Source organism: Cygnus olor, chromosome 9 (assembly GCF_009769625.2).
Source record: "Cygnus olor isolate bCygOlo1 chromosome 9, bCygOlo1.pri.v2, whole genome shotgun sequence".
NCBI lineage: Eukaryota > Metazoa > Chordata > Aves > Anseriformes > Anatidae > Cygnus > Cygnus olor.
In genome coordinates, this window is record NC_049177.1 from 6,880,770 (window position 1) to 6,907,834 (window position 27,065).

A 27,065-nucleotide genomic window follows, 5' to 3' on the forward strand; every position below is an offset into this window, starting at 1 on the left:
TTTAAAACCTGATGTATAAGCAAAATCAAACACAAGTTTGGTCCTTTTGAGCAAACTGTCTTTCAAGATAGTTGAAACAAGCCTTTGCTCTTTGAGTTTATTCCAACCTGAAGGCAGCACATGTCAATTCTGCTGTTTCACTTGTGAGGCCCCATCTTTGAATCTGCCTGGAATTTAAACCTTCCATGATCCCTGGGATCTGCCTTCTGCTCAGCTGATACATGCAGGGATTCTGCCTGCTAGATATTTCTATTCAGAGATTTACAGTGAACTTTTTTTTTTTTTTTTTTTAACTCTTTTTTGGGTTCAGTAATATGTATGGTCCACAAAAGGGATTTTGCTCAAACTAAATTAAATACATAATAACTAGTCTCCTAAAACATGCATTACAGAACCAAGGAAATACTTCTCTATATGCTAATAATAATTAAATACTAAAGTAATTAAAAAAAGATAATAAAGATAATAATAAATCTTTAAAGATACATAAAACAAGTCCTCCTATTCTTTGCAATTACCATTCAAATATTAATATACTGGCTTTTGCCTTTTTTATTTTATTTTAACACTGTTTGTTTTCTAAAAACCTGACTGAAATACTGATACTCAAATGCTAAAGGTTAAGTCAGGCATCTTGACTGCCTGCTGTTCCAAGGCCTGAGATTTCAGGCAGCTGAGAATTCTGGCCCTACTCCTGAAGGGTATTCAATAACTTAGTATTTCTTTCTCACTGAGCTAGAACGAGGCTGCACCGAGAAAAAGGAGTTAGGCTGTCACGTTTCAGAATAGGATGATATATTCTTCCCCTGCTGTTGGTATGTGAACAAATACAGTGCTTGTTTCAGTCAGTTATGCAGAGACATTTTGAAGGTGCAGAGTGTGATTAATGCAAACTGCACTCTGGGGACAAAGCAAACAGGCTAGTCATGGCTTGTTTTCTTTTGAGGGGAAACACTAGGGTTCAGCTCCAAAAACTGTTCTGAAGAGATCTCTTTTCTCTCCCCTCTCCTCTCTATCACACATTCCCATGTACATTCATCACTCGCTCTCTTAGACCAACGCACTGACTGCCCATATCTATTCAGACCCAACAGGAACTACTACGTGTTATTTTTAGTTCATGTAATGAATGCCTTGATATCTCAGTTCTCAGCTACCAAGCGTAAAATACTAGGACTCCCAGGTTGGGTTGTCTGCTCATGGAAGAAAGCCCACCAGAATACTCCCCCGGGCTACTGACCTCTCTCTTGCTGGAAATGATGTTGCTGGCTCTCTGAAGATTTTCCATCATTTGGCAAATCCCTCTTCAAAGGCTTGCTATCTCTGAAGGAAGTTTCCTTCCTCTGAAGGAACACTACTTGCAATCTTGCAAGGGTTGCTTTAAAGGTACTCACCAAAGGAAGATAGAGCTGACACAGGCACTGAACACCCTTTTACAGTTTCCAAGTTTTGGGAAAGGTGATTTACTTGAAAGATACTTACTCTGTTGAAGGTGCACAGTGCGATTCAGAGATAAAGGAATTCCTGCTCTAACACAACTATTACATTACATCAATACGATATCTTCAGAGACTCACTTAGTGGTATTCATATGGGAGCCCACTGCTATAGTTTTGAATATTGCTATAGTCTGAGATGGAGGTAGCTATAACTGCAGAAAGACATGTAAGAAATACACAGTCCTTCCCCACACAGATTAGTGTTGTATTTTCTTCAGTTCCAGTAGATAATTAGGACATAATGCAAAGAAAAGCAGATGCTATTCTGTTTTTATTGCAGATGAACGGTGGCAATGAGATGTATTTTGCTACCTTCATAATTTCTATAAAGTGAAGAATGGTTGTTTCTCTATTTATACTCAAAGCTGAGTGAGGAAATTATACAACCAAAATATTATGTATAGTTTCCTTACTTAAATGGTAACCACTGGGCCTTTAACTACATAGCTGACATTTTGTAGCAAGACTGATTATATGTTATATACCATACAGAGGTAATTAGGTATCAGCTAAATTTGTGACTTTGCCAGGGAATATTATTTAGTAAGTAGACAGTTTTCATTCAGTACTGATTACAAATCATGTTCGTAGTGCTTTTATGGGAGGGAGCAAGTTAGCATTGAGGGTCAGCATTCCAGAATACTTCTGGGTTGACATTAGGGTCATGAAACAAATATACTGTGGGAATGAATTTTCAATATCAGTGTTGCACAAGCCCTAAAAATTTTATGGATATCATTAAAGTAATTATCCAAAAGTTTGAACATTTCTTCACAGTTGAGCTGGCTGAAGTTCTCCCTTTGAAACACTGTTTTGCTGATGGAAAGATGGCTGTTGGATTAAAAGACATATTCCTAAAATAAAATTACTGTTGCTAGAAATAGGAAAATTGGTTCTTCATGAAAAAAAATACTAATAATAAAATAAATAACAAACAAACAAAAACAGACAAACAAAAACAGTAGAACAGTGAAAAGTGTTCCTTTATACTTTTCATAAAATAATTGAATAACTTAGGTTGGATGGGACCTCAAAGACCACCTGGGCTCCAGCCCTGTGCCATGGGCAGGGCGCCCTCCCGCCAGCCCAGGCTGCCCCCAGCCCCATCCAGCCTGGCTTTGGGCACTGCCAGGGATGGGGCAGCCACAGCTGCTCTGGGCAGCCTGGGCCAGGGCCTCACCGCGCTCTGAGTTAGGAATCTATTCCCAATGTGAAATCTAAACCTACCATCTTTTAGTTTAAACCTACCCACCCAGAATTTCTTTTTTGATTTATTTAACACCAGTAAGAAATATGGGTTTATTTATCTGCAGTTTTGTTCTTTCACATTTTGCTGTGATTCTGCTGATGGCAATTAAGAGAAGGAATGGTGGATACTAAGTGATTCAATTTTCCTTAGGTATCTCAGCAGTACAGTTTGTCTTCGCTAAATGATATCATGTGATTCTTCTGTAAAAATGTGTTCTTGAAACAAAACACAGACTTGTTTTATGGCAGCTACAGCCTCTCTCCTCTCTGCTTTCTGCACTTTTTCTCCTTTTTCCTCTCATCTCTTCACCATCATCCCCGTTACCTTCCATTAGTTCTTTCATTATTTTCAAGTTTTCACAGCAAGAACTAAAGCTCTCTATAATATTTATCTCTTATATGAGATTTATCTCTTATACAAGATCCTCATATTTAACATATCTGTTGCTCTGCTACTTTACGCCCTTCCAACAGTCTCAGTCAGACCCAGGAGTCAGCTTCAGGCTTTTTGAAAGATAGTGCTCCTCCAGGAGGGGATTAGATTGAATTTGTAGTGGGTTCTTTTGTGAAGTACTCATCAATTCAGGATCAACAACACCATTTTAGTGTTTGCTGCTACATTCCATTCAGGGACTGGAAATCACTTGTGACCTATTCAAATACAGTGTGCTAAAGTAAAAATTAATTTATAAGACAGATTAAGCATGCACAGGGATAAGGAAAAAAAAAGAGGCTATGAAGAGATCATGCACCAGAAAGCATTTTTCAGATTAGATATTAGAAAGGAATTATGTCCAAACATAGTTAAATCAAATAAATAGTTAAATCAAATAAATAGTTAAATCAAATAAATAGTAAAATTAACTCTGGCCAGTATTTTTTCTGTGTATCATAAAGTGAACATATATTCTGATTGTATCAATTACTATCAAGGCTGTAAGTCCAATGTAACATTATAAATGTAGATAACTTTAAAAGATAAGTGCTAAAATACATAGGCTGACTCCAATCTTAGATACAGAATTTTTATGCATACCCTATATACCCCATGAACTGTGGACATGCCACATACATTTTCAGTTGTATGACCTTTTCCTCCTCCTTCTAAACAATGAGATAAGAAGTGTGATTATGTATGTATAGCATGACATATAGGTAGACTACACTCAGCAAATGAAGAATATTTGAAATAATAATTAATGATACCTGTGTGTTATCATAGCAGTATCTCAGAATTTGCTTTATTTCCCAAAATAAGTGATTGTTTTGTTTGGTTTGTTATTGATCTCCACTGTAGAACCTTACACCACTGAGATACTTTACGCCATTGTAAAGGAAAAAAAAAATGGGCTTGTGTTCTTTGCTCAACTCTAGCTTTTATGCTGTGAACAAAAATAATGTAAGATAGCTGAGTTGTTGTTTTTACTCTGCACAGAAAACTTCATGTAAATGAAGTTCATGTCAAAATGCCTCCCTTTCCCTCTAACTTGGATAATAGAGCAGATTTACGGATATTAATGGGAGATAAGATAAAACATTGCTATAAAAGTTGTTTTTGAGGGGGAATATTTTCAGGTTTGTCTTTTATAAAAAAAAATCATTGAAAAATTGCAAGAATATATTCCAAATACATATTTTGATATGTAACTATGCATCTCTTCTCTATCTGTACCTGGAGATCTATACAGAAGATACATATCTCCTACTGATATTTCTCCTGTATTTACTCTTACTCTTTAAGAATGACAAAACCTCTCCTGAATCATGACCTTTAAGTACTATTTTTTTTCATTTAACACTTTTTATCCTCTCACATTTTAGCTCTACAGGAAAAGATTTTGAAGCCCATGTAAAGGTTTGTATATCCAGTGTTTCCCAGTGATGGCTATATGTTTTTGAATGGTGTGAAGACAGGATGCACTCAGTGCGATAAATCATTTTACTCTGTAACTGTCATGACAAAATCACAGCTGAATGTATAGCTAATTTATTATCATAGAAAAAGCAATTTATCTGGGACAGACAACTATCAAAGTGAACCTATGAGAGATCAACAGTGTGGGGCTGTGTGCTCCCCTCAAGTGTACAACATGCATACACTCATCTTTTGGAGCACAGGGGTTGTTCTTTTTTAGGTAGCATTGCAACTGCTAGTTAGGTTAAGAGGACAGCATCACTGGCAGTACAAATTAATAATGTAATTTTAATTAGAGTAAAGCATACTAAAAAAAAATACAGAAAAGAAACATTGGCTTTTTTTTTACTCTACAGTAAAACTCTACCTAAGCGTGTTTCCATAAAACTAAACAACTGTTATGTGTGACACAAAACTGAAAGATATGTGAGAAAGGCATGGTTATAGTTTAATTAGCCAGTGATTAATGTAGGTGCAGATTTATTTTCTGGGCTGACCCTCGATGCCTAAATTCCTAAACAAAACAAGCCGCATTACATGGATGGAAACTACAACTGAAACTTCAAATTAGAATGGCTGTAATACTAAGTACGTTGACAATGAAAACCACTGTAACTGCTTAAATATCTACAGATAAGTCCATAGGTAAATGGTATGTCAGCTTAGGGCCAAGTATTTCTGAAATTAAAACAATTGGTCCTCTTGAGCTAGAAGGTGACAGTTAAGGAAGGGAAGAACACTAATGCAAAGAATCCAAGCATGAAATTCAGAAAGATCTCTAATAGTTTTCTGAAGGACACTGGACATTTCCTGTTATCTCTACATACTAAGTTGTATGGTCTTCTATTGCATACACACTGGAATTAGATTAATGAAATCATTTTGTTTCAGTTGCAATACACTTTTAACCGTGATCCCAACTCTTCTATTCAGCTGAGCACTGGGAGCTAAGTTATTGCAAGAATATTCATTAAATCAGCCATGTTCAGTTAAATATTCAGCACACTCAGAAGACTGAATTTGAAATTTGGGTCTCTGTGACAGCCATGAAGCATTACAGCGTACCCTCACTCATGAGTGCATCCAAATCCAATATCTAAACAGAGTTACTTCAGTGAGAAAGAGTGTGAGGCCACTTACACAAAGAATAAAAAAATGCCATGTAGGATATAAATCTAATTATAACAACAACAATAAATTGCTCTGGAACAAATCTGAGTCCACAGGTTAATTGGTGTAAAGAAAATGAAAGGGAAAAGCCTGTATTTGCAATAAAACAATCATCGTAAGATTGGAAAATAATTAAGCAAGATCCTGGATGCTGTCTAAATGCTTGAAAATATGCAGTAAAATTCTTCAGTGTCTTGCATACCATTAATTGTCCATTGGGAAAGATATTAGCTTAGGGCTGGAAAGAACTGTGCACTATCAGCCTCCAGCTTTTTGTGTATTTTTAATAACGAGTGAATAAATTGGGGTTGATAGGATCTTAACTGGCTGCTGTGAGGATACTTTAAAAAGCATACAGTATGCTATAATAGGATGATGAGTCTTTGTGCAACAGATATGTCATAGTGATAGCATTTTTGGTCCTTGCTGATGTAGGATTTTTATGACTAATATGTAAAGACACGCAAAAACCACAATAAAAATATTAAAGCTACCAATAATAGTAATACTAAAGCATGCCTGTAATTTTCCTCCAATTATAATTCAAAAAAGTTGAAATTTTCAATTTTAAAGTTGCCCTAGAAACTTTCAGTTTAATTGGAAAACAACTTCTGATATTGGAACTTCTGCTCTACTCCGCTCTCTCGAGACCCCATCTGCAGTGCTGCATTCAGCTCTGGGGCCCCCAGCGTAAGGAAGACATGGACCTGTTGGAGCTGGTCCAGAGGAGGCCATGAGGATGATCAGAGGGCTGGAGCACCTCTCCTATGGAGACAGGCTAAGGGAGTTGGGGTTGTTCAGCCTGGAGAAGAGACGGCTCCGAGGAGACCTTACAGCGGCCTTCCCATACCTAAAGGAGGACTACAGGAAGGCTGAGGAGGGACTCTGTCAGGGAGTGAGGCAAGGGGGAATGGTGTTAAACTGAAAAAGGGCAGATTTAGATTAGATATTAGGAAGAAATTCTTTACTATGAGGGTGGTGAGGCCCTGGCCCAGGCTGCCCAGAGCATCTGTGACTGCCCCATCTCTGGCAGTGCCCAAGGCCAGGCTGGATGGGGCTGGGGGCAGCCTGGGCTGGTGGGAGGTGTCCCTGCCCAGGGCAGGGGGCTGGAGCCAGGGGGGTTTTGAAGCCCCTTCCAACCAAAGCCATTCAATGATTTTATGATTCCAAAATCCAAGTGAGGCTATTGCTTTTGAATGCCTAAAAAGCTTCTGTAGGCTTCATTTCCTGCTTATAATGAATATGCATATCTAAAGTAAAAAATGTTTTTAAGACATGAAATTATTCATGAGAAAGGTTTCCATTTTCTACTACTACTAAAATATAAATGGATTCACAACTATTTGTAACATAATTAGAGCTGAGATTCTGTTTAATGTTAACTTTTGCAGTTAATCCTGGCTCTGTCATGCTCTGTCAATGCTCACAGATCCAAGCACATTTTGAAGACTTCATTTCTAATTGGAGCAGAGGTACTGGGTTATAAACCTTAAAGATGTTTCATGTAGCTCTCAGGAGGTTTTTTTTTGTTGTTGTTGTTTTGTTTTGTTTTACTTTCCTGCAGCAAATAAGCCCACTATTATCGTAATAGTTCAATATGGAAATAGATCAGTATCTCCTGAAAGCCTGGTGAATACAGGAATACAGGAAGTGTTTTTGTTGTTGTTGTTGTTGTTTTAAATCTATGTTTTAAGACAGTCTGTATCTTAAAAAAGTAGAGCTCTGTGAAAATTGAAATTCATCTTTTTTTCAAAATCATGTAAATTGTAAACATTTGCTTTACCCACCTCAGTCATTCCTAATACATCCCAAGAGTTCTGTAAATAAGAAAATTGTTTTTGATGATACAGGAAGGTAGTATAGTGAGAACTGACAAATCCATAGGAAAGTAAAATGTCTCCTACCGTCTTAGGTGTGGAGTTGTTATTATGGTCACTTTCCATAAAAAATTACCAATAGAAGTTTCATTAAACCATTAGGAACCATAATAGTAGTATTTTTAAAATATTAGCCATTAACTGGAGAGTCACCCATGAGAAAGCTGGAAGGAATTTTAAGACAACATTTAAAGTTCATATCTCTATGCCAATGTTGCACCAAGTACATCTAATAATCTGAATAATAAATATGAGAAGAAAATAAAATTTAATGGGTGAAGCATAAAAAGGGGAGATTATCAGATCAAGTTCTACTTCCCTTTTTATGCTTTTAAAGCAAATACTTTGATTTCTGTAAGCTTTGGTTTCCTAGTTGAATAAAAAGTTGGATTTGTGGAAAACAATACAATGGGAAGATTTCCATTCAGTTTGTTAGGTATGATAGACTAAATTCACTGGCATTTGTGTCTGACCATAATGTGATCTATTTGATTTCATTTGCCAAAATGTCACATTATTAACATTATCCTCTTCTCAAAACTAGCACTTGTTCTTGGGCTCTGCAAAAGATGTCCCCTTGCCATTAGCAATGTTTTGGATATTGGCCAGAAAAGGTTTCACTGTAAGACTATGCTATTTCTTACTCTCTACCAACCTCTGCTCCAAAGAGACTCCATTAACCTCACAGAAACACATGTCCTGGGGTCTCTCTTGAACATAGTCACCAACCTGCCAGAGTAAACAGCTGCATGTTTCAAGGCCTAATGTATTTCAAAAATCAGTAATGAACTTCCTGAAACTCGTGTGCTATATCTAGCATTCCCATAGCACAATGAAATATTCCTAGAATGAGTTTTGTTTTTTTTTTTTTCCTCATTGGGTGCAAGAAAATAACTGCATTAGAAAATAAGGTATTTCATTTTTAAATAAGAACACTGCTATATAATATATATTCACTGTTGCATTGTGACAACACTGCAGTGAAATATGAGTTTGCAAACGTAATTTTCATGCAAGCTGTGAGCTGCTTTTCTAGCCTTAAAACCTGTAATGTGTAGTACTTACATTCACAATAGGTTCAAAAATATGGATGGCTTAATTACAGCTTTAAATAATGAAATCGCTTTATCATATTGACAATAAAAGCACCTGAAAATCCTGTTTATTCCTCTAACTGCAGCATGTCTTTTTGTTGTCATGTTGCAACTTCAATGTGTCTTAGTAAATCAGATCTGTAGTTTGTTCACAATGAAATAATTCTATTATAATCTATCTTGTTGCTAAATTGCATCAAGCAAGCACATCAGTTCAGTAACACTTGATGACTACAGTTAGCATACTGTGTTTATTTTTTAACTGTGCAACTAGAAAGCAGCTCAGTTATTTTTATTTTTTTTAATGTAGTTGCTCATCAAATGCTTAATAATATGCATTTCTAGGCTTTGTTATTGCCAAGAGTCTATCCAGATGTGGAAAGTAAATCAATGGAAAACCAATACTATTATTGCTGAACTGTGGACATCCAGAAACCATGTCACCAAGGTTTGAATGAACAGCTCATGCACATAGATGAATGACTTCATATTTATTGATAACACACACTATTTATCTCCTAAGCTGCATTTCGAAGGATAAAGATTTTGGTCCCAACTTTGTGAAATGCTTCAAGCTTCTCCTGAGTAATCAAAAGCCAGCTTGCTTTACTCGAAAGATAAACCACTCAGCAGTCCTAGCAAATTACCCAAGTGACAGATCTTGCTCATAAGCAATTTTTTTCAAAAAAGTTGTGCATGTTTTGTACAAACTCTGGTGGCATAACTGATAAAACACAGATGGAGTAAAATACAAATATTAAAAATAACCCTTAAATAAGAAAATAAATGTGACAATTCACCTTCACATGCCATTCAATATGTACCTTACTTGGGAATTTTTGTTCTAGGTTTTCTTTGTATTTCAGGAGTTACTGGACTATTGTAGAATACCAGGCAATTTAACTGAGTCTTTAATCCATCTTGTTTAGGTGTATTAAAAACTGTATTGATATTTTTGCTACACAAGAAATTAAGTTTATTTGGGGGCCTTGCCATGGTAAGCTTTAAGAGACTAATATTTTGCATTATTTCATGGTGCTACAGACAATTTTAAATTCTTCTTAATTCCATACCAAATTTCTTTCTTATTTTTTTCTCTTTTTTTTTTTATTTGATCAAAAAACATGTGTTTCACAGCCTAAGTGGCTTGCTGTTTGCAACAGGTCTTCTGCCTTCCCCAGGAAACAAGCATAACTACGTATGTGAATATGTAGTTTCTCATGTAATAAGGGCTGAAAGACAACACATAATAGGTATCTCTTTCAGAAGACCTGGCCTATCTCATCTTAAGTCTCTGGAAAGAGTAGTCCAGTATGAACACGCTTGAAAATTGTATTGCATGGTAATAAAACTATTATGGTACATAAAAATGAGAAAAATCACAAAATGTAGAATATAAATATGTGAAACACATCACAATAATTTAAAGTAAATGCAAATAGTTAAATTATAAAATACTTTCTGCAAGCAGTTCAATTTCTTCTTAAGGGTCATAGAAGATTTGCAGAGGCACCTAGGCACACTGCATTTCACACTAGGCTGAACTACAGAAATCAGAAGTTCACTAAACTAGGTCAATTTATATGGAATATTTCAAAGCTTGGCCAAAGGAATATTTGTGCATCATAAAGCAAGTTCTTGCTAGCCACTGTGTTTTGTTTTTCAAGATTTTGTTGTTAGAAATGATATTTCAGTTGCATTAAAAATATATCTTTAAAAAGCTTCTTTAAATTGGAATCTCAAAGAATATTTCAGCATTTATCAGTACTGCTGACTCATCCTTGTGCTAGTAAAGGCTGTTTAGAAGTAAGATGCTGAATTAAAAAAAATCAAAGTAGCATTTAAAGATGGAAAATGGTAAATAAGCTGTGTCAGATAAGACAGGACTAAACTGTAAAACACTTGGGGTGCTGTGAATGCTGCAGCAGCTTTTTGAGTCCTGGAACGATTTCATCACAGTTACACGATTAGCATGATTCATGTATCATTTATCTCTTACTGTCTTTGTAGGATGTAGGTTTGATGTTTTGTAATTTTCCTTCTGCGGTCTTATCAGGGATGTATGCATATATCAGTGCAGGTCTGCATATCAATTTGCTAAGAAGTGGTTAAAAGCATGTGGAACTCTTCTGAACATCAAATAAAAATGGACAACTAAACTCCGCAATAAGAAAAGTTAATTTTCAATGGGGCACCATGTTGAAAAGTATCATACTGACAAGCCTGAGGTCCTTTACATATAGGTGAAGAACAGTGCATAGTGATGGGGCATGTTTGTGTCTTCCTATCTCCCCAGTGTACACTTAACCCTCTAGGCTTGAGAAGACTATGTACTTTCCATAAATATTCACTTATTTTCTTTCTCTCTGAGCCCATCAGTAAAGAGTACACTTAGGGCTCTCATAATGTGAACGATCATCTTCGCAGAACTAGATGCACACAGCTAACTGATTTTGAAAAATCCAACACGTAAGAACAGCTTTCACTCATAACTGCTGTAACTTAATGGGAACAGCTAATTTTACTAAGACAAGGTACAGGTACCAAATTCCTTTCATTTTGCCCTCTAACCATAGAACTTACATTTCCTCAAAAATCAGCTCCTGCTCTATCATGTCCTTGCACAGTAGCTTATTTTAAAAAGTAAATGGAAATGAAGTGCTTGACTGCACAACAGTGCTTTCTACAGGTAGAAGACCCCATTATGTGTAGTCAGTCAACTGGTTAAATGCAAATGGAACCTTGCCTTGCTCCTTCAGCATCTACGTGCATACACAGAGATAGAATGCATCATATTCAGATTTACCTAAATAACCTGCTTTCTCTAGTTCTATTATAGAGGCAATTGTATGAGGCTTTTCCACTGCAGGCTTATTTTGGATTATTCAAAGCAATTTATCTCATCTTAAAAAAGAAACAGTAACTTTCTGTATCTGTACTTTTTGCTGATTTAGAATGACTCCAGACCATGAAGTTCAGTCCCTATTTTTAAAGGGATCAATACCAATTTTTCCTGTGGGCTGGAAGACTATCTTCAGTGTGATAACATGGGTATAAAACAGAATATAATTTCCCATTGTGAATAAGAATAAATGCATAAAAACGTGCATTCCTGGCTAAGATGCTTTCCCATGCTCAAAGAAATGTTCTCATTCTGCTGATTTCAGGAAAGGAAAAAAAATCTCTTGACTTGACTATCCTCAGTATCAGTATGAGAAATGTAATATCCAAGGCAAACAGAGTGTGAAACACACTGTGCATTGGCCTATGTAATGTTATGTTTTCCACTGTCACCAAAGGCTTGAATGCCTTGGTTCATTACTCAAACTATTATTTGGTTTTAGTCCTATGAGGGTTAGAGACAACTGTTAAAACAGATAGAAATTGAGGGACAAAGCTCTCACTCTATTGACCAGAAATACAGAACACATGAGAACTGTCACTTACTGCAGAAATTTGACGACCAGAAGAGTTTTTGCTGAGGATGACAATGAGGGGAAGGAGCGCTAATTCAAACCTTCATGATAGAGTTGTTAGCAGAGCTCCCTGAAGTGCTTTCAGAAACATTTTTGCATTGACAGGAAGAGAAGTGAGAAGACTTCATTTTTTTGTTTGTTTTTTACATCTCTAGGGAGAAATTCTGCCAGTGTTAAAATTATTCCTTCACTAATTTCAACAGAACTCAATTTCTTAATATATGTAATCCATTATAAACTGATCTCTTTTGCAGTTCTGGTATACTTGCATAAAATAATTTAACCGAGGCCAGACAGAGCACAAGTGGCTGAAAAGAAATGTGATTAGTGATGTAAGTTAAGAAGCTGACCAATTCCCCAGTATGCAAGGGTACTTTTGTGCTGTTGAGAGCTCTGAGAGCTGTCCCTAACCAGAACCATATCATATGCAGTTATTTCCTGTGTGCAAGAGAAGGCTGTACAATATGACCATTTTCTCAAAAAGAAACCCAATAGCAGGGAACCCTAAAATCAGTCATCACAGCTTTCTACAGAGAAAAAAAATATCACCAAGGGCAGTTTTTATATTTCATGTGTTATTCTTAGATGGCCCTAATTTATACCTACCTAAATCATTCACTTAAAAACATAGATATATTCCTACTGATCTGAGAAAATTAGGTGATGATTTAGGTGTCTTTTACTGACTTCGCTGACAACTTTTTGTAATAGGTACTCAGGTTTGAACACTGTCTTATTATAATAAAGCATGAGAAAAGAAATGATAAAAATGTTGACAAACACCTCATGATACTCAATTTAAACATATGCATGGTAAACTCAGAAAAAAGGTCATGATTCTGCTTACTGAAAAAAAGGATCACATGCACTTCCAAGGACATGGGAGTGAGTAAAAGGAGGGAACCACCTCTAACTGAGCATTTATAGCAGTCGCTTGGGAAAACCATGCAGTTTTTATCATCCAGCATGCATTCTTACTTAACACTGAGTTTTTGCATGGTTTTTTTTCCACACCTTTCTTTCCAAATTACAACTAATGCACTCTCACAACTAAGGTGACAAATATGGTTAGTTTCCAAAAGGATGAAAGTGGGAGAAAAATCAATTTGTTTTTGATATCCCCAACTCCTCTCCCATTTCTTATAAATAACAAGGACGCTTTCAGTTTAAAGTCTGTTAACTCTGCTTATTAGAAATTTTTGCAGGTATACTTATATCTTAGCAGTTCAATCCTAAAGGGACATATGCACAGGGTTATGGCACTTTCAGGTCATGCATGCTTAGCACAATATGCAAAAAATTAGCTTAGTAAAGTCCATTCAGTTTAATGTAACAAGTAGGGCTAAATACCCTGAAAGCCACACTGAAAATAAATCTTTAGGTCTATGAACTGACTTAAAGACACGATTTTCCCAGAGCTAACTCCGCAGCCACTACCATGTGAAGGTTTGAGACACTCGTATACGTCACAGTTACGGTTGTATCATATCACAAAGTTTCAGAGGCACTGCTTAGGTGTAGCTATAAAATCTTACATGACCCTTTGTATTTGGCCAAGAATTGAGTCTGCAATTAAGCTGTGTGCCACGCTTACCCACCACAAAAATGCAATCTAAAGAATTAAATTAAATTTGGAATGGTAATAAAGTCACATTCTTGGTCAGTGCCTTGAAATAATAAGTAGTCTTGTGGGCTATGTAGAGCCAAAGCAGCTGGTATTATAAATTTTACTACTCTGCTGTAACAATGATAAATGATTTCACTAGTTTATGCTTCACCAGATCCAAGGTCACCAGATTCCTCTCAGCATAAGCAAGCTATGGATTGTTGTCATAATCATAAAGTGAGCTCAGAAATAAGGTACTCTGCCACATTTCATAGTACTGTGGCTATGCTTTGTACCAGCCATTGAACTGTCTTTCATAGTTATATATTCAACTCGGTCTACAGCATTGCATATCACAGTGCATTGCAGATGGTGAGAAACTGAGCAACAGTTAGATACAGCTTAATTCCCATACTTGTCTTCAAAAAAAAACGGAATCTGAAGATTTGCCACTACAGAATAAACACTTCTAAAGGTGAGATTTCCAGAGGTATTTCAGAATCTAAATATGCAAAAAATCAATTGATAGTATTTTCAGAAGTGTCTAGAGCACTTCATCTACTAGCCCTGGCTTCTTTTCTTATTGAGATCAAGGAGTTTGTACTGGGATGTTAACTTTCTTTTTGATACACATTGTAAAATACCCAGTGCTTTCAGGGGAAGACCATTGTAGCTAGACAGATAGAAGCTGACATAAATAATTTTACTACTCTGAAGTGAAGTTCAGACTGGCTTGTTTTCAAAACCATACAAGTTCCTTAATAGCCCGTTATTCACATATATTTTACAATTCCTTTTGAATTACCATATAAGGCCAGATAGAGAAGCACTAAGAGGAGACAAAGGAGCAGTCTTTACCAAGTCCGTCCATTATAACAAAATTCACAGCAGTACCACCATGGCCATACAAATTCATCATCATGAAAGTCTGGTCACTCAACCCATAGCAAACTTTATTCATACTTTAATCTTACACTTTTTCTCAGCTGGAAAGAGCAGTTGAAAATATACTGTGGAAATCATTTGGCAGTATCTGAATGAAATAAGATGAAATGAAATGAATGATGTGACCTAATAAATCTTTTGTATCTACCTCTGGCTTCTGTCATCTAGAAGTTTTCAATAATAGTTAGGAAGGTTCTCCCTTCAGTGCCCAACTGCAACTCAACTTCTCTGTAGTGCTACAGTTTGGAAGCTTATTTTAGGGTACAAAAATGACAGACAATGAAATACATAGTTTGGAATCACACAGTAGAAATGAAAAGAGGTAATGTGTCAAGTGCTACTTGGGACTCCTTTAGTATACGCTCTTGCTGAGATGGCTTCAGCAAAATAACTTCCCTCCAGAAACATAACTCAACAGTATGATCAACTGAATCTGAAACTATCTCCAAGGACTTATTCACTCATCCTTAGTTGGAATCTTTAGATTCCTCTAGGATTTACATCACAAACAATGGGTTCTGTCAGCAGATATTTGGGACTCTACTTAACTTCAGCTGAAGATCCGAGAAGGTGTCTCCTGGTGAAACTATCTTAGGTTTATTGATTTAAATCAAAATCTGTAGAATTGCCCAAGGCATTCTTTTTTCCTTGCTGGAGAAAAAATAGCACTTCTACTTAACTACAAACACTCTTACTTAACATGTTATTTTGAAACAATGTACCTTCAAACTCATACATATTTCCCAAATCAAAAAACCATAAAGGAGATACCTTTGGTAAGCATCGCTGTCTGAAAGAAAATAAGGCTGTCAAAATATAAATATGAAAAGCATGTATTGCTCATCAATAACATCAATGATGCTCAAATTCCAAGCACACACAAAAATATTCTCTATATGAAAAAATAGTTCAGGATATATTGTCTTTATGTGATAAAGAAAAAAATAATTGGAAAGATATTAACGTTTCTGTACTTTCCAATTTATGCCATTTAAAAAAAAAGTATGGAAATCATATGGAGAAAGTAGAGTGTGAATAAAGTAATTGTAGATGGTAATAGAGATGAAAAAGTTCTTTCACACAGTCAAATACATCCCCTGTCAATGGAAAATTGCCCTTGACAGTACATTTTCCAGTGTTTTGTCATGGCTAAGTTACAAGTGTTACATACAAATTCCAGTTACTGAGAGGACACTGTTACTCTCCCATTCTGAGGCTATAGAACAGAAGCTGATTGCATTTAGCTTTTCAAAGTCAAAACACTTTGCATAAACTTTGTAGTACCATTGAATATTTTAGATATTTAGTACACAGACAATCGAAATATAAATCTATCTTCAGCACTTAGAACGGTGTTTTCTGAGGTGACATTGGTTGCTCAAGACTGGTAATCTTAAATATGTTCTAATGTAAATTTAACCCTTTTTTGACACTTTAAGATTTCAGATCATGTACAGCAGAAACTGATTCCAAATTGGTTAATGGATATGAAAAGCAAGCGCTACGATCATGATACGGTTTTATCATTGCATTCATCTGATAATCAGGACAAAGATGGTAGTTTATATGCATTTTGAAGTTAAATTAGGAAAGTTACCATTCCTATATCTACATCTTTGATATTACAGTTTGGGCCCAAAGACATGAAGAAACTCGCTTTGAGAAAATAACTACTTTGATGAAATCTTTCCTCTTTCATCCAAATGATCCTTATCTTGTTTAAAATTAATAAATCTTTGAAAGACAACTCTTATCTCTTTAATAATAATTTCCTTGCAATATACTCTTCATAATAAGGAGAAATTACATACAGCACAGTAGATGAAAGTAAAAATCTACAGATTAGACTTAAAATATATTACAAATGGCTTCCTGTATGTCAGCGTACTCTTTATTGTAAAGGCTCCTATCATTTCCGTTGTGCTGATACAGCCATTTTTTTTTAATGATAAATGGAAAGCTTTTAGGGAACTGTATGCAATGTCATGATTCTAGGTTCTCCATTGCCAATGGATATAAACCTCTATGTACTGTTAAAATGACTCAATTGAAAATCCTACTATATTAAACGACTCAACTAAGTTAACTAATTTATCTCTTTCTGTGGATCTCAATAAAGAATCACAAGTTAGAATTTGCAACTTAACTGAAATAGACTTCTGATTCCTCAAAATAATTATGCCAGTATTTGGGTTGTTCTCTATGATTTCTAAAGCAGATGAAGAGAAAGATTAGGTATGGGTGGGTTATAGATAAGAAAAATTACCTGATCCAGTTTCCAATGGAACTCCGCAGGGCGAAATGTGTCAGCCTGATCAAAGTCTTTACGCAACAGAAACACTAATCGGCAGTTGTGCACATACAAGGCATAGTGATGTCGGTTCATCTCTGAAAGAAGGGAACAAGATCAGCACTCTGAACTATCATCAACACTTGTTTAGGTGAATGTGTTTCAAAGCAATATACACCCAAAGGACAAAAAAACAACCAGTCCCCATCAAGAGCCCCTCAATAAGCTGTCAAATCACCAACCAACTCTCAGGATGGCACCAAACCCAGCTCATTATTTGTTTTTCAAACTGCTTTAACTGAGGAGAAATAGTAATATTCTACCAACTTTGTTATGCCCTTTGTCAAACATTTTGTCAATAGACAGACTCACCTGTCTTGTCAGAGTTGCAGAGAATAGTCTCTTTCTCAGCTCTTAATCCTTGGCTAGGTCCATGTTTCATCCACAGAGTTATGGTGAATTGATCAGTTAAATTCTTTGGGACTATTCCATCTGGAATTTTGGCTCCTTGCTTTCCATCAAATTTAAAAATTATGTCATTGTTATCCATGAGAAGCCCAGCTGTCCAATTAGTTGTTGCACTGGGAGATGGTAACAGGTCAATGGCACCTGAGGATGCTCCTGCAAATGATACATAATGAGAACACAATGAGAAACTAATAAAAGAGCTGTGCAAATGAATTTAGTATAGGCACAGGGCCTGATTCATGCATTCCTCTTTAGATTATTTTCACTTCCCAAATGGTCCTACTACTTTCACTGTCAAATCACATATATGCTATCTAGTAGCCAGCAAAACAACTCCGTAAGAGTTTGGTAGACTATATGCATTGCACAGAAACTGTAGAAATATTTTAAGGTTACTTCCTTAGAAATTTCTCATTTTATAAAATCCATTAATGTCATATCTTCAATTATTCTGAGAAGTGCTATGACTAAAACCAAGTTCTCTACATCTGGATAAGGAGATTTCGTATCTTCTCTCCCTGACAGCATGGAGATATACAGTATATGGGGATGATGTGTTGCCAAATTCAGTAGAGTAGGGATGAATGTAGAATATATATCCTAATGTCCAGTAGTCGGCCATAGATAATGTTGGTATGAATATTAGTGCATACAGAGTATTCACCCTAAAACCTAAAATATCACTCTAATGCTGGCTTCTCTCAGGTATATGATGGTTGTAACTCCATGTGTTCTTGTGTTCTTGCCTAATGATAGATATAAGACATGTGCTCCTCACAACCCAGATTAGCTCCCCTACAGAAAGTAAATTATGAACAAGTGGTCCACATATGAAAAAGTGGTCCACAGCTACACTCATTTATTTGTTAAAATTAAATGGGGGGGGGGGGAGGAGCCAAACAAACCAGAAATGGAAAACACAAAACACTATAGTGCCAAGATCTAATAGAACAGCACAGTACTTTAGAGCTCTGTATTTTTATTTTTTTTTTTTTACAGCTTAACAACTGCCCAGCACTTTTTATAAACACGTAATCAGGTATCCAGAGCCTTTACTTAGCCTGTGAAAGATAGCATTTAACAGAAAGTATGCCTGCCAGAGTAAAAACAGAACCTGTGTATTCTTGTTGATGCTTTGACAGATAAGAATATGGTGAACAAACCCAAACTGAATTAAAAAATCCCATACTAGTATGAAATCTCAACCTCCCTCCAGTGTCCAAGGGAAGATCCCAACTCTCTGCAGGAGTGTAGAATGTTATGCCAAAAATGTTTTGGAACTGTATCCTATACATTTTTAAAAATATATTATAGTGATGATGTGAAAACATTCATATTCAGTAACTGAATTTCTTAGACAATAGTTCAAAATGTGTTCCTTTAAAATGAGGTTATTTTGAAGTGATAGTAATATCAAACCTAAAACCTCCACATTTAGAATTTGAACACAAAGAAAAATTTTAATTCTGATTAACACACCACAGTGCATTGCTTAATACACAGATGTTATCAATGGGAGAACACTGAACTTGATTTTATTCAAACAGCAAAACTTAGATAAACTTATTTAAAAAAATAAATAAATAAAATCAAAGGTAAAAATAAAATTACTTGCACAGGTGTGGTGGTTTTAAAAGTAAAAGCATAATTCTCTCAAGGAATTCGTTTTGCATTCATTTTATATATATATATATATATATATATAAAAATATATGTATATATATATTTAGTGAGATTTATTCTGAATATGTTTTGTAGTCCAAATTGAGTCTTTCATACATTCTTTATTTTTTATTATTGTTGGATGACAAGGTGAAAAAATGCTTCCTAAAATGCTCTGAGGCAAAATACTAATAGCTCCCTGACTTTAAAATGATTCAAGTGTAATTTAATCGTTAAAACTGCCCACCTTTACTGTCAAAGTGACTACAAATCACTGGGTTATTGAAAGGCAGAGTTAAACCATCAGTCATATAAAAATATGAATTTTAATGCCTGTTGCTTAGCATCCGAATTCTCTTTATTTCCAACTGATAAATTAAGAAATGAGCATGGGATTTATAAACTGGATCCTTGATTATAGAGAGAATCTTGCATTTTATATGGCACTGATGAATATATGTCTCTGATCATTCAATTCTGCACTCTGCAATCATAAGATGATTCACTGATGGAGAAAAAGAAAGTGCAGGGTTTTCTTCCTTCACAAAGAATTTATTTATCCAACCATTAGATAAAATAAGGTCATTTCTGGAAGAAAACTTATTTCCAGAAATAATTTAACCTGTTTTCATAAGATAACCTGTTCTCTCTACAGTAAGGATGGCAATAAATACCAAATACCAAAACGTGAACTTGTCCTGATGCAATTCTATTGTAAAGTTCACTTTCATTTATAGCCTTTTTATCAAAGTCCTATTAACAGTTTCTACCCTGCCTATACTTCTCTGTGAAGATATGGTAACCTTGGAGAAAAAAATATTCTTTCATCAATGAGAACTCATCCCTCCCCCATTTATACATGCTTTCTACATTCTGTTTTCTCAAGTGTTTAATATTCTATTCCTTCACATATATGCTAAGTTCAAACTAGAAGTTCAGCAGTATTGTTAGACACTACATCAGCCCACCAGCTCACATGCTGCCTAAAGCTACTACAATGGAACTGTCAAATCTGCAGAAATGGTTTTGAGTATTCTGTTTTTCACCAGCTTAGGCCTACACACGCTACCACCACTGAATTGAAGTTTGACTAGTTTGGGGAAACATCCAGTTTATTCTGGAGAAAAAGAGAGAGATTTGAAATTCTCTTTTCTACTCCTTAAGTATTAGCAGATCAAAGTAGGTTAGTGCTGTGTTAGTAAGGAGCTGCTCTGAATGATTGTGCCATTTGCAGGACAGGTCTGTAACAGGAATAAAACAATGTTCTTTTTGCTGCCAACACAAGTTCTTAGAGGTGGCAGAAGTACTCGACTTTAGCTATTACGTATTTATTTTTATTTAAAATGCTAACATTTTACTTACATGCCAGCATACAGCTGCCAAATGGCTTTTCTCCTGTTTTTCTAGGATCCCAATCAGTTGGATACAGAGATACAAGATTAAACTATGCAAGGTTAGTTTTTCAGGTTGAAAATATATTATGAGAATTCTACTACTCTAATTCATCTTTACCTCACTTTCCCAATCTCTACAGGTAGTTGGTAATCCTAAGTGCAAACTACTTTCCCCTGGGATCGGCTCTCCATTTTAACAATTTGGGAACAGTGGCTGAAAACTTTCATTTGCAAATTTATTTCTTAAAGGTTAGTGTATTGATCTCATTATGTTTGAAACACTGTTGTGTGGTTATCAAAGCAAACATAAGCCAGACAGCTGAGCATCCCAATCCAAAAGCCACACAAGTAAATGGGGGAAAAAATATGCACAATTGCTATAGCAGAACAGAAAGAAGCCATGAAAGATGTATTTTGGAGATGAGGAGAATCTATGTTCCACACCTTCAGTGCTTCAGGTAAGGACTTTAAGGAAATGGGATTTTAGAGGAGAAGACAGAGTAGATTTCAAAAAGCAAAAGTATTTGACTTAATATATGTACATTGTTCTGCCACATGCATAACCCTTAACGTCATAAAAATACAGCAGTATCTTCAAGCATTTAATCTACTGTTCAGTATGAATTTGTATCTTTTAGACCAAGTTATCAAAAAGCAGGAAAAGGCAATAAAATAATTAGGAAGCCTTTCTCCATCAGGATGTCTCTTTTCTGAAATCCATGTGCTTCTTAAATATTTTTCCTTGCATGATAGCCTGTAATGTGCCTTTATTTTTGTTTGCTTTTGTTCTGGCATAGTACTTAGCAACAGAGCAGAAAGCAGAGCGAGGAAGACTAAAACACAAGACAGAATACACAAGAAGAATAGAGCACCGGTTAAATATCAACAATCCTTTGATTTTCATTGCTACAATCAAAAATGAACCAGCTGAGATAAATCTGTGTATTGCATGCTTATAGGTCACAACTGGCTCTTTATCTGGAAAAAATATTATTGTTATATTGATTGAAAGCCATATACATACCGCATAGTTTCTGCAGAGATTTTTCTGAGTACGTTTCACGATCACAGCCCTTTCCAATGTAATTGGTCTGCAATTCAATGGTTGCATGTATTGAGGAAACTGGTCCATCACATGTTTCTAGATGAATGCTGGGAAACAAAGGTATGCTGCCAGAACCAGGCTTGTATTCAATACGTTTGTTCCAGTCTGGAAAAATATAACAAGAGATCCAAAAGTGATTAAAGAGGTGAAAAGAATACAATTTTAAATTACATATTGCTCTCAAAGTCCCTGGCTAAGATAAAAATAATTTTTTTTGAACTTGGCATCAGCTAGTTACTGTTCTAAAAAAATGGTTTTGCCCCTCTTTCTAGAAGAGCATCAAGCTCAATAAAGTAATATCGCTACGTCACGCAAACACAGGCTACATATCCTGACATAACTGCTAATAGGTGTCAGTCTGGGTCTCCAACGTCCATGTCCCTGTGACAGCCTGCAAACTAGTTTGTCCATGTCCTTGTGACAGCGTACAAGCTAGGTCTACTGAGAGAAAGCTCTTGGCTCCACTAGTTTGGTAAAATTTCATAGTTTTTTGATAAAGAAGAAATATCTCCAATGACCTGGCTATATGCATAAGTCCTATTCGACTGTGTCTAAAAGCTAATATAACACATCTGTAGTGCCACCTCTTGTCTTCAGATATCTTCTTAATTTTGTAAAATATATGTGACTGAAAGCTACAGATGAAAAGACTACCCACGCTTTCAGCCAGGTCTGGCTAATCTGTGTTTATGCAGATGTCTTACAGCCCACAACATTCAAACAACCACCTGCCCTAGGCAGCTGCCTGGACATGGCATGCATGACACTATGTTTCTCAACAGAAGCATTTAATTTTTAAATCCAACTAATTACAACCAGCTTCAGAGAAAACCCAAACAAATATCATCAGTTAAAACCATGAATTTCAGGTATCTTTCCTGTTCATGTTTTAGCTAACTATAGCCAACTTGCTATGAAATATAAATAAGAATGCTGCATTAATACAGAGATATAAATAGTTAATTATTTTGAAGTCACAAAACTATATTCAGCTCTGCTAATGTGTACATTAATTAATGTGTTAAAGTTTCTCTCTCCTTTTTAAGTCCTAGGTAAAAGAGGACTCCATAAATGGGAAAATTCTAGGTCCTGGCAGTATGTGAAATCTCTTAAAGCAAATGTACAGAAACTTTCTTTCTAAATACCACTGGAAGGAAAACTAATCATATAGATAGATATATTTAGTAGGTGAAAGAGTTAACTGACATCATTTTCAGAAAGTTTGAAAAAGGGTGCTCTAAATACCCCATCATCTTTTACTGGATTAAAAATTTACAAAAGCATCTGAGAGTCCAGGCAAATGTTTTGAAATGCAGACCAATCTTTAGTCCAGAGTCCAGACAAAGAGGATGGGATGCTGACAGTCTGAATCTCAGAACTTGGACTCAGATTTTCTTTGTGATTTGTAATTCAAATGGCAATGACATAGCATTTTGTTCCCATGTGGAAGCTGAGACCTCATGGAGTATTACATCTAATTTTATTAAAATCTTTAGGTCATGTACATCATTGACTAAAAGACAGGTATGACTACTTCACTGCCTGTGCATACATCAGCTGAGTTACTATTTTAGTAGCAATTTTCAGGTAATAATATTCCATATAAAACTAGATTTTCTGTGCAGTATTGTATACATTTGTCTGTAATTGTCAAATTAAAAGGTTCCCATAAAATTTCAAGTATCATATAAGGTACATCATTACAATAACAAATTTCTTTTTCCTATCCATTCCAGAAACTCGAGGTTAACATTTTTCCAGTCAAACAAGAGTAGATTTTTCAAATACGTAAGATAAAAATAATTTGCTGTTTTGAACAAATGCTAATGATATATGAATTATTGCTCCTACTCTCTTATTCACTATGTTAAAGCATTATAATCCTCTACCCAGAAAGAAAAACAGAGTGTCGTATATGTACCTGAAACATTTCTGACTACCTCAGCAGCTTTCAGGTTTTCAGCCACTTTCCTGCTTCTCACAAATTAACTGACACTCAAGCAAAATATTCATTATCGTATGTCAGATATAACTGAATTATTAACTGTAACATATCTATTTGAAAATGCACACAACTGCAGTTATATGAAGAATGTCTTATATAAAATATGCTATATAAAATGCCGCTACTGATAGGGAAGAGTAACGGTAGACCTCTGTTTCTGCTGCATAAATTCTTGGACTAGAAGAGGTGTTTCATTTCACAGTATTACCTTTCTACTTGGCAAAAGTGATCATTCGTACCCAGAGATCATAAACCCTGAATATTCTAAATCACCTACGTTTTTCTCAGCTTTAAATTGTAAAACATCAGCTATACTTGAACTAATATCATTGTACATTGGTCCCCTGCAGCATTACAGACTAATCCTCATCCTAAATCCCACTTGCATTCCTTTCACTGGAGGAAAGTGAGTGTGGATTTAGGAAGTCAGCCAAGGATCCCTCCTCATATAATATATAATTATATTATATTATATATAATATTTGCAATAGCTGGACAGTCCATAAAGTAGTTATAGCTGTGCTACAGAAAGAGTGTCTTATTTATACAGAATCTGTCCCCATAGCATTTCAGCATCCCATAGATGTTGAAGCTGAGGCCAGCACTCTCTACATCTCACCACCAGTGAAGTCAGTAAAGAAGCTGACGAATGTGTATTTGGAGGTGGGTAAAGGCTGATGTGGGAGCAATACTGGTTCTATGCTGGAGTGAAACTTGCGGAGACTGGACCACATCTCTCCCAACATGTCAACCCAAATCTGATGGGCTCTAAAAGAACTTCCCATTCAGGGAATGTTGACAGTCCATCTAATATTTTTATCTGCAAACATTTGTTGTGAGACAGTAATAGATGATCTAAAGATATGCTACTCATGGTATCTTTGTGTAGATATTCTGAAAATGAGTGTATTCTTCAGGATAATTTTTTTTTGTCTACACGGTGCCAGCACTTTTCCTTTAGGTAATTCACAGAAACTAGCACCAAGATGCTGCGGAAGCACTTAGAGCCTTGTTAAGACCATATAAGCACTTTAAGGCTTTACTTTTGTTGTTATTGTTGTTGTTAGGCTTTGCTTTTTACTGCAATCTAAATATGCTGACTTGGATTTTATTTACGATAACATTAGTGGATTCTCAAAACATAGCATAGTCAGGCACCTACTATGAAGAAGAGAAAGGACTCATAGAAGTTTAACTTAAATCTTGGTTTGCCATTAATAACAGTTTATACATTCAGGGACTTGATCTACTGGCATAAAACACAGGGCTGTTTCTCAAACTCTTGACATCTGGCACAGATTTTTCTAAAATAAAATTATCACCACCTAGTCAAGATATCAACATATGAAATGTTGTTTCTTTTAAATAATTGCATGAAATACACAGCACACATCAGCTAACCAATAGCACTCATCCCTCATATCTGAGCCTGTGGTACCAGATTGGCTATTGTTCTGCTAAGCACATTTCAACTGATGTATTGCAGACTTCCATATGGAATAATGTAAGTGTATAGTTTGTGTGGGGTCATAAATCAGAAGCACAATACATTGTTTTTCCTTTTCCAGTTTCAAACTGCTAGGCAATGCTTTGTACTCGAATTTCCACTTCAAAGTAAAGATAAGGATTTTTTTTCTTTCTTTTTAGCAAAACAAACATGGATAACAGTTCCTGTGTAGTTTCCCTTGGATGGCATATTCTTTATATTTATATATACACATATACATGCATATACATATATATACATATAAAACGTGCCAATTTAAAAATAAAAAAAATAAATAAAAATAAAAATCCAAGGATTTTATTTTCCTATTTGGAAAAAAAATGCAAAGACACACAAAGCAATCATCTTATCCATCCTACTTCCTGATTAACCCTCCTCAAAACTTCTGAAAGAGGAAAATTTTTACTTGTAAAACAGGAAATTTCAGCCTTGCAAAAGATTTTTCAAGAAATTCTGAATGCTGTTTCCTGACAGAGATTACAGGTGAACAAAATTGTGTTAACATTATCATTTTAATTTTAAACATATCATTAGCATTAAAACACATCATCTGCTATGCTTTGTCATCTCAGAAGAAAAGTTAGAAGACCTATTGTGAATGTGTGCCTGTCCCTTTCTTAAATAACTTCATTTCTGTGAAGATCCTGAACTACTAAACTAACCAGGTCTGTTCAGGCTAAGCAGTTTCCCATTCTTGAAATCAATCGTTATACATGAGTGAATTTGGTAGGTTGTCGTCTAGTTAATTGGCCAGAAATCAGCTAGTAAACATCAGCAGAATACTATTTCCAGGATCCATCAATGTCACTGTGTTTTCATTCCCTGAAAACCATTTGCTAAGTTTTAAAGGGTCAGACAGATAGAAAGAACTGCTTTCTCTCTTGGGAATAAAGTAGGCAACTTTGCAAGGGATGCCACAGCTCCTATAACTGCTTCCACACATATATTGTGCTAGGAAAGTTTGGCAGAAATTATGCCAAACCAAAGCAATATTTAATTATCAGCTAGGACCATGCTTCTCATGCTAGAAAAATCTCAAAACTATCTTGAAGAAGCTCTTGGAAAATCTGGTAGAAAAAGATGTGTTTAGAAGGAACTGAATTTTTGATTAATGGTATTTTCCTCTGTTTTAATAAACGTGTATATAATATACATATGTACATATATAAGAATAAATATATGAGTAAATATATACATACACTAGCACACATATGTATGAACACATAAACTACGTACAATTTTAACCAACACTGCAAAATAATATTTAAAGTTGTTACTCATCCAGCACCATTAGTGCTATGCCAGAATAATAAAAAAACTAATAAACAAATCTAGGTTTTACAGCTAATATACAAGATAGCAACATATAAATGACCAGACCGCTAAATCTGATGCCACATACAAATTTATGGATGTTAAATATGATGACTGACCTGTTACAGAAATGATAATCAGAAAGTCTGACCTAGTTAAAGCCTCTCCATAGCCAAAGGAAGACTGAAGCTAACTTCCATGGTGCTGATGCACCACGGTTTGCTAAGAGATTTGAGTACAGAACTCGTAAGCGTAAGTAAACAACTATATACACCTTCTCTTTCTGCAACATGCTGATTTTTATTTTTTATTTTTAAACAAAGAGAGAGAAAGAAATTTGAACTCGTGCAGGACAGGGGTAAAATTTGCTCTTGCAGGAGTTAGTAAACCACAGTGAAATAACTGTTGTGTCTGAACTGGAGATACATGATACTGAATACACTGTTGAGTGATAAAACAAAAAATCCTAATGGTGGGGATTTGGCGTAAC

At 35.5% G+C, this 27,065-nt stretch overlaps 1 protein-coding gene and 1 long non-coding RNA gene across 6 annotated transcripts in view; one reads left to right on the plus strand and one right to left on the minus strand.

Moving 5' to 3' along the window:
• CLSTN2 (calsyntenin 2) overlaps positions 1-27,065 on the minus strand; it is a 463,158-nt gene that overhangs the window by 42,723 nt on the left and 393,370 nt on the right. For all 4 annotated transcript variants that reach the window (XM_040568122.1, XM_040568120.1, XM_040568118.1 and 1 more), the window contains 3 exons: positions 21,669-21,854; positions 17,493-17,741; positions 17,097-17,218 (listed from right to left, as the gene is read on the minus strand). In XM_040568122.1, the coding sequence (XP_040424056.1) occupies positions 17,097-17,218; positions 17,493-17,741; positions 21,669-21,854 (557 nt within the window). The remainder of the gene's footprint in view (positions 1-17,096; positions 17,219-17,492; positions 17,742-21,668; positions 21,855-27,065) is intronic.
• Positions 14,458-21,652, plus strand: LOC121075155. 2 transcript variants are annotated; one of them, XR_005822758.1, is made up of 5 exons: positions 14,458-15,400; positions 20,658-20,703; positions 20,785-20,893; positions 21,031-21,102; positions 21,442-21,652. It is a non-coding gene; the product is annotated as an uncharacterized LOC121075155 (long non-coding RNA). The 2 variants fall into 2 exon arrangements; XR_005822759.1 differs by lacking the exon at positions 21,031-21,102.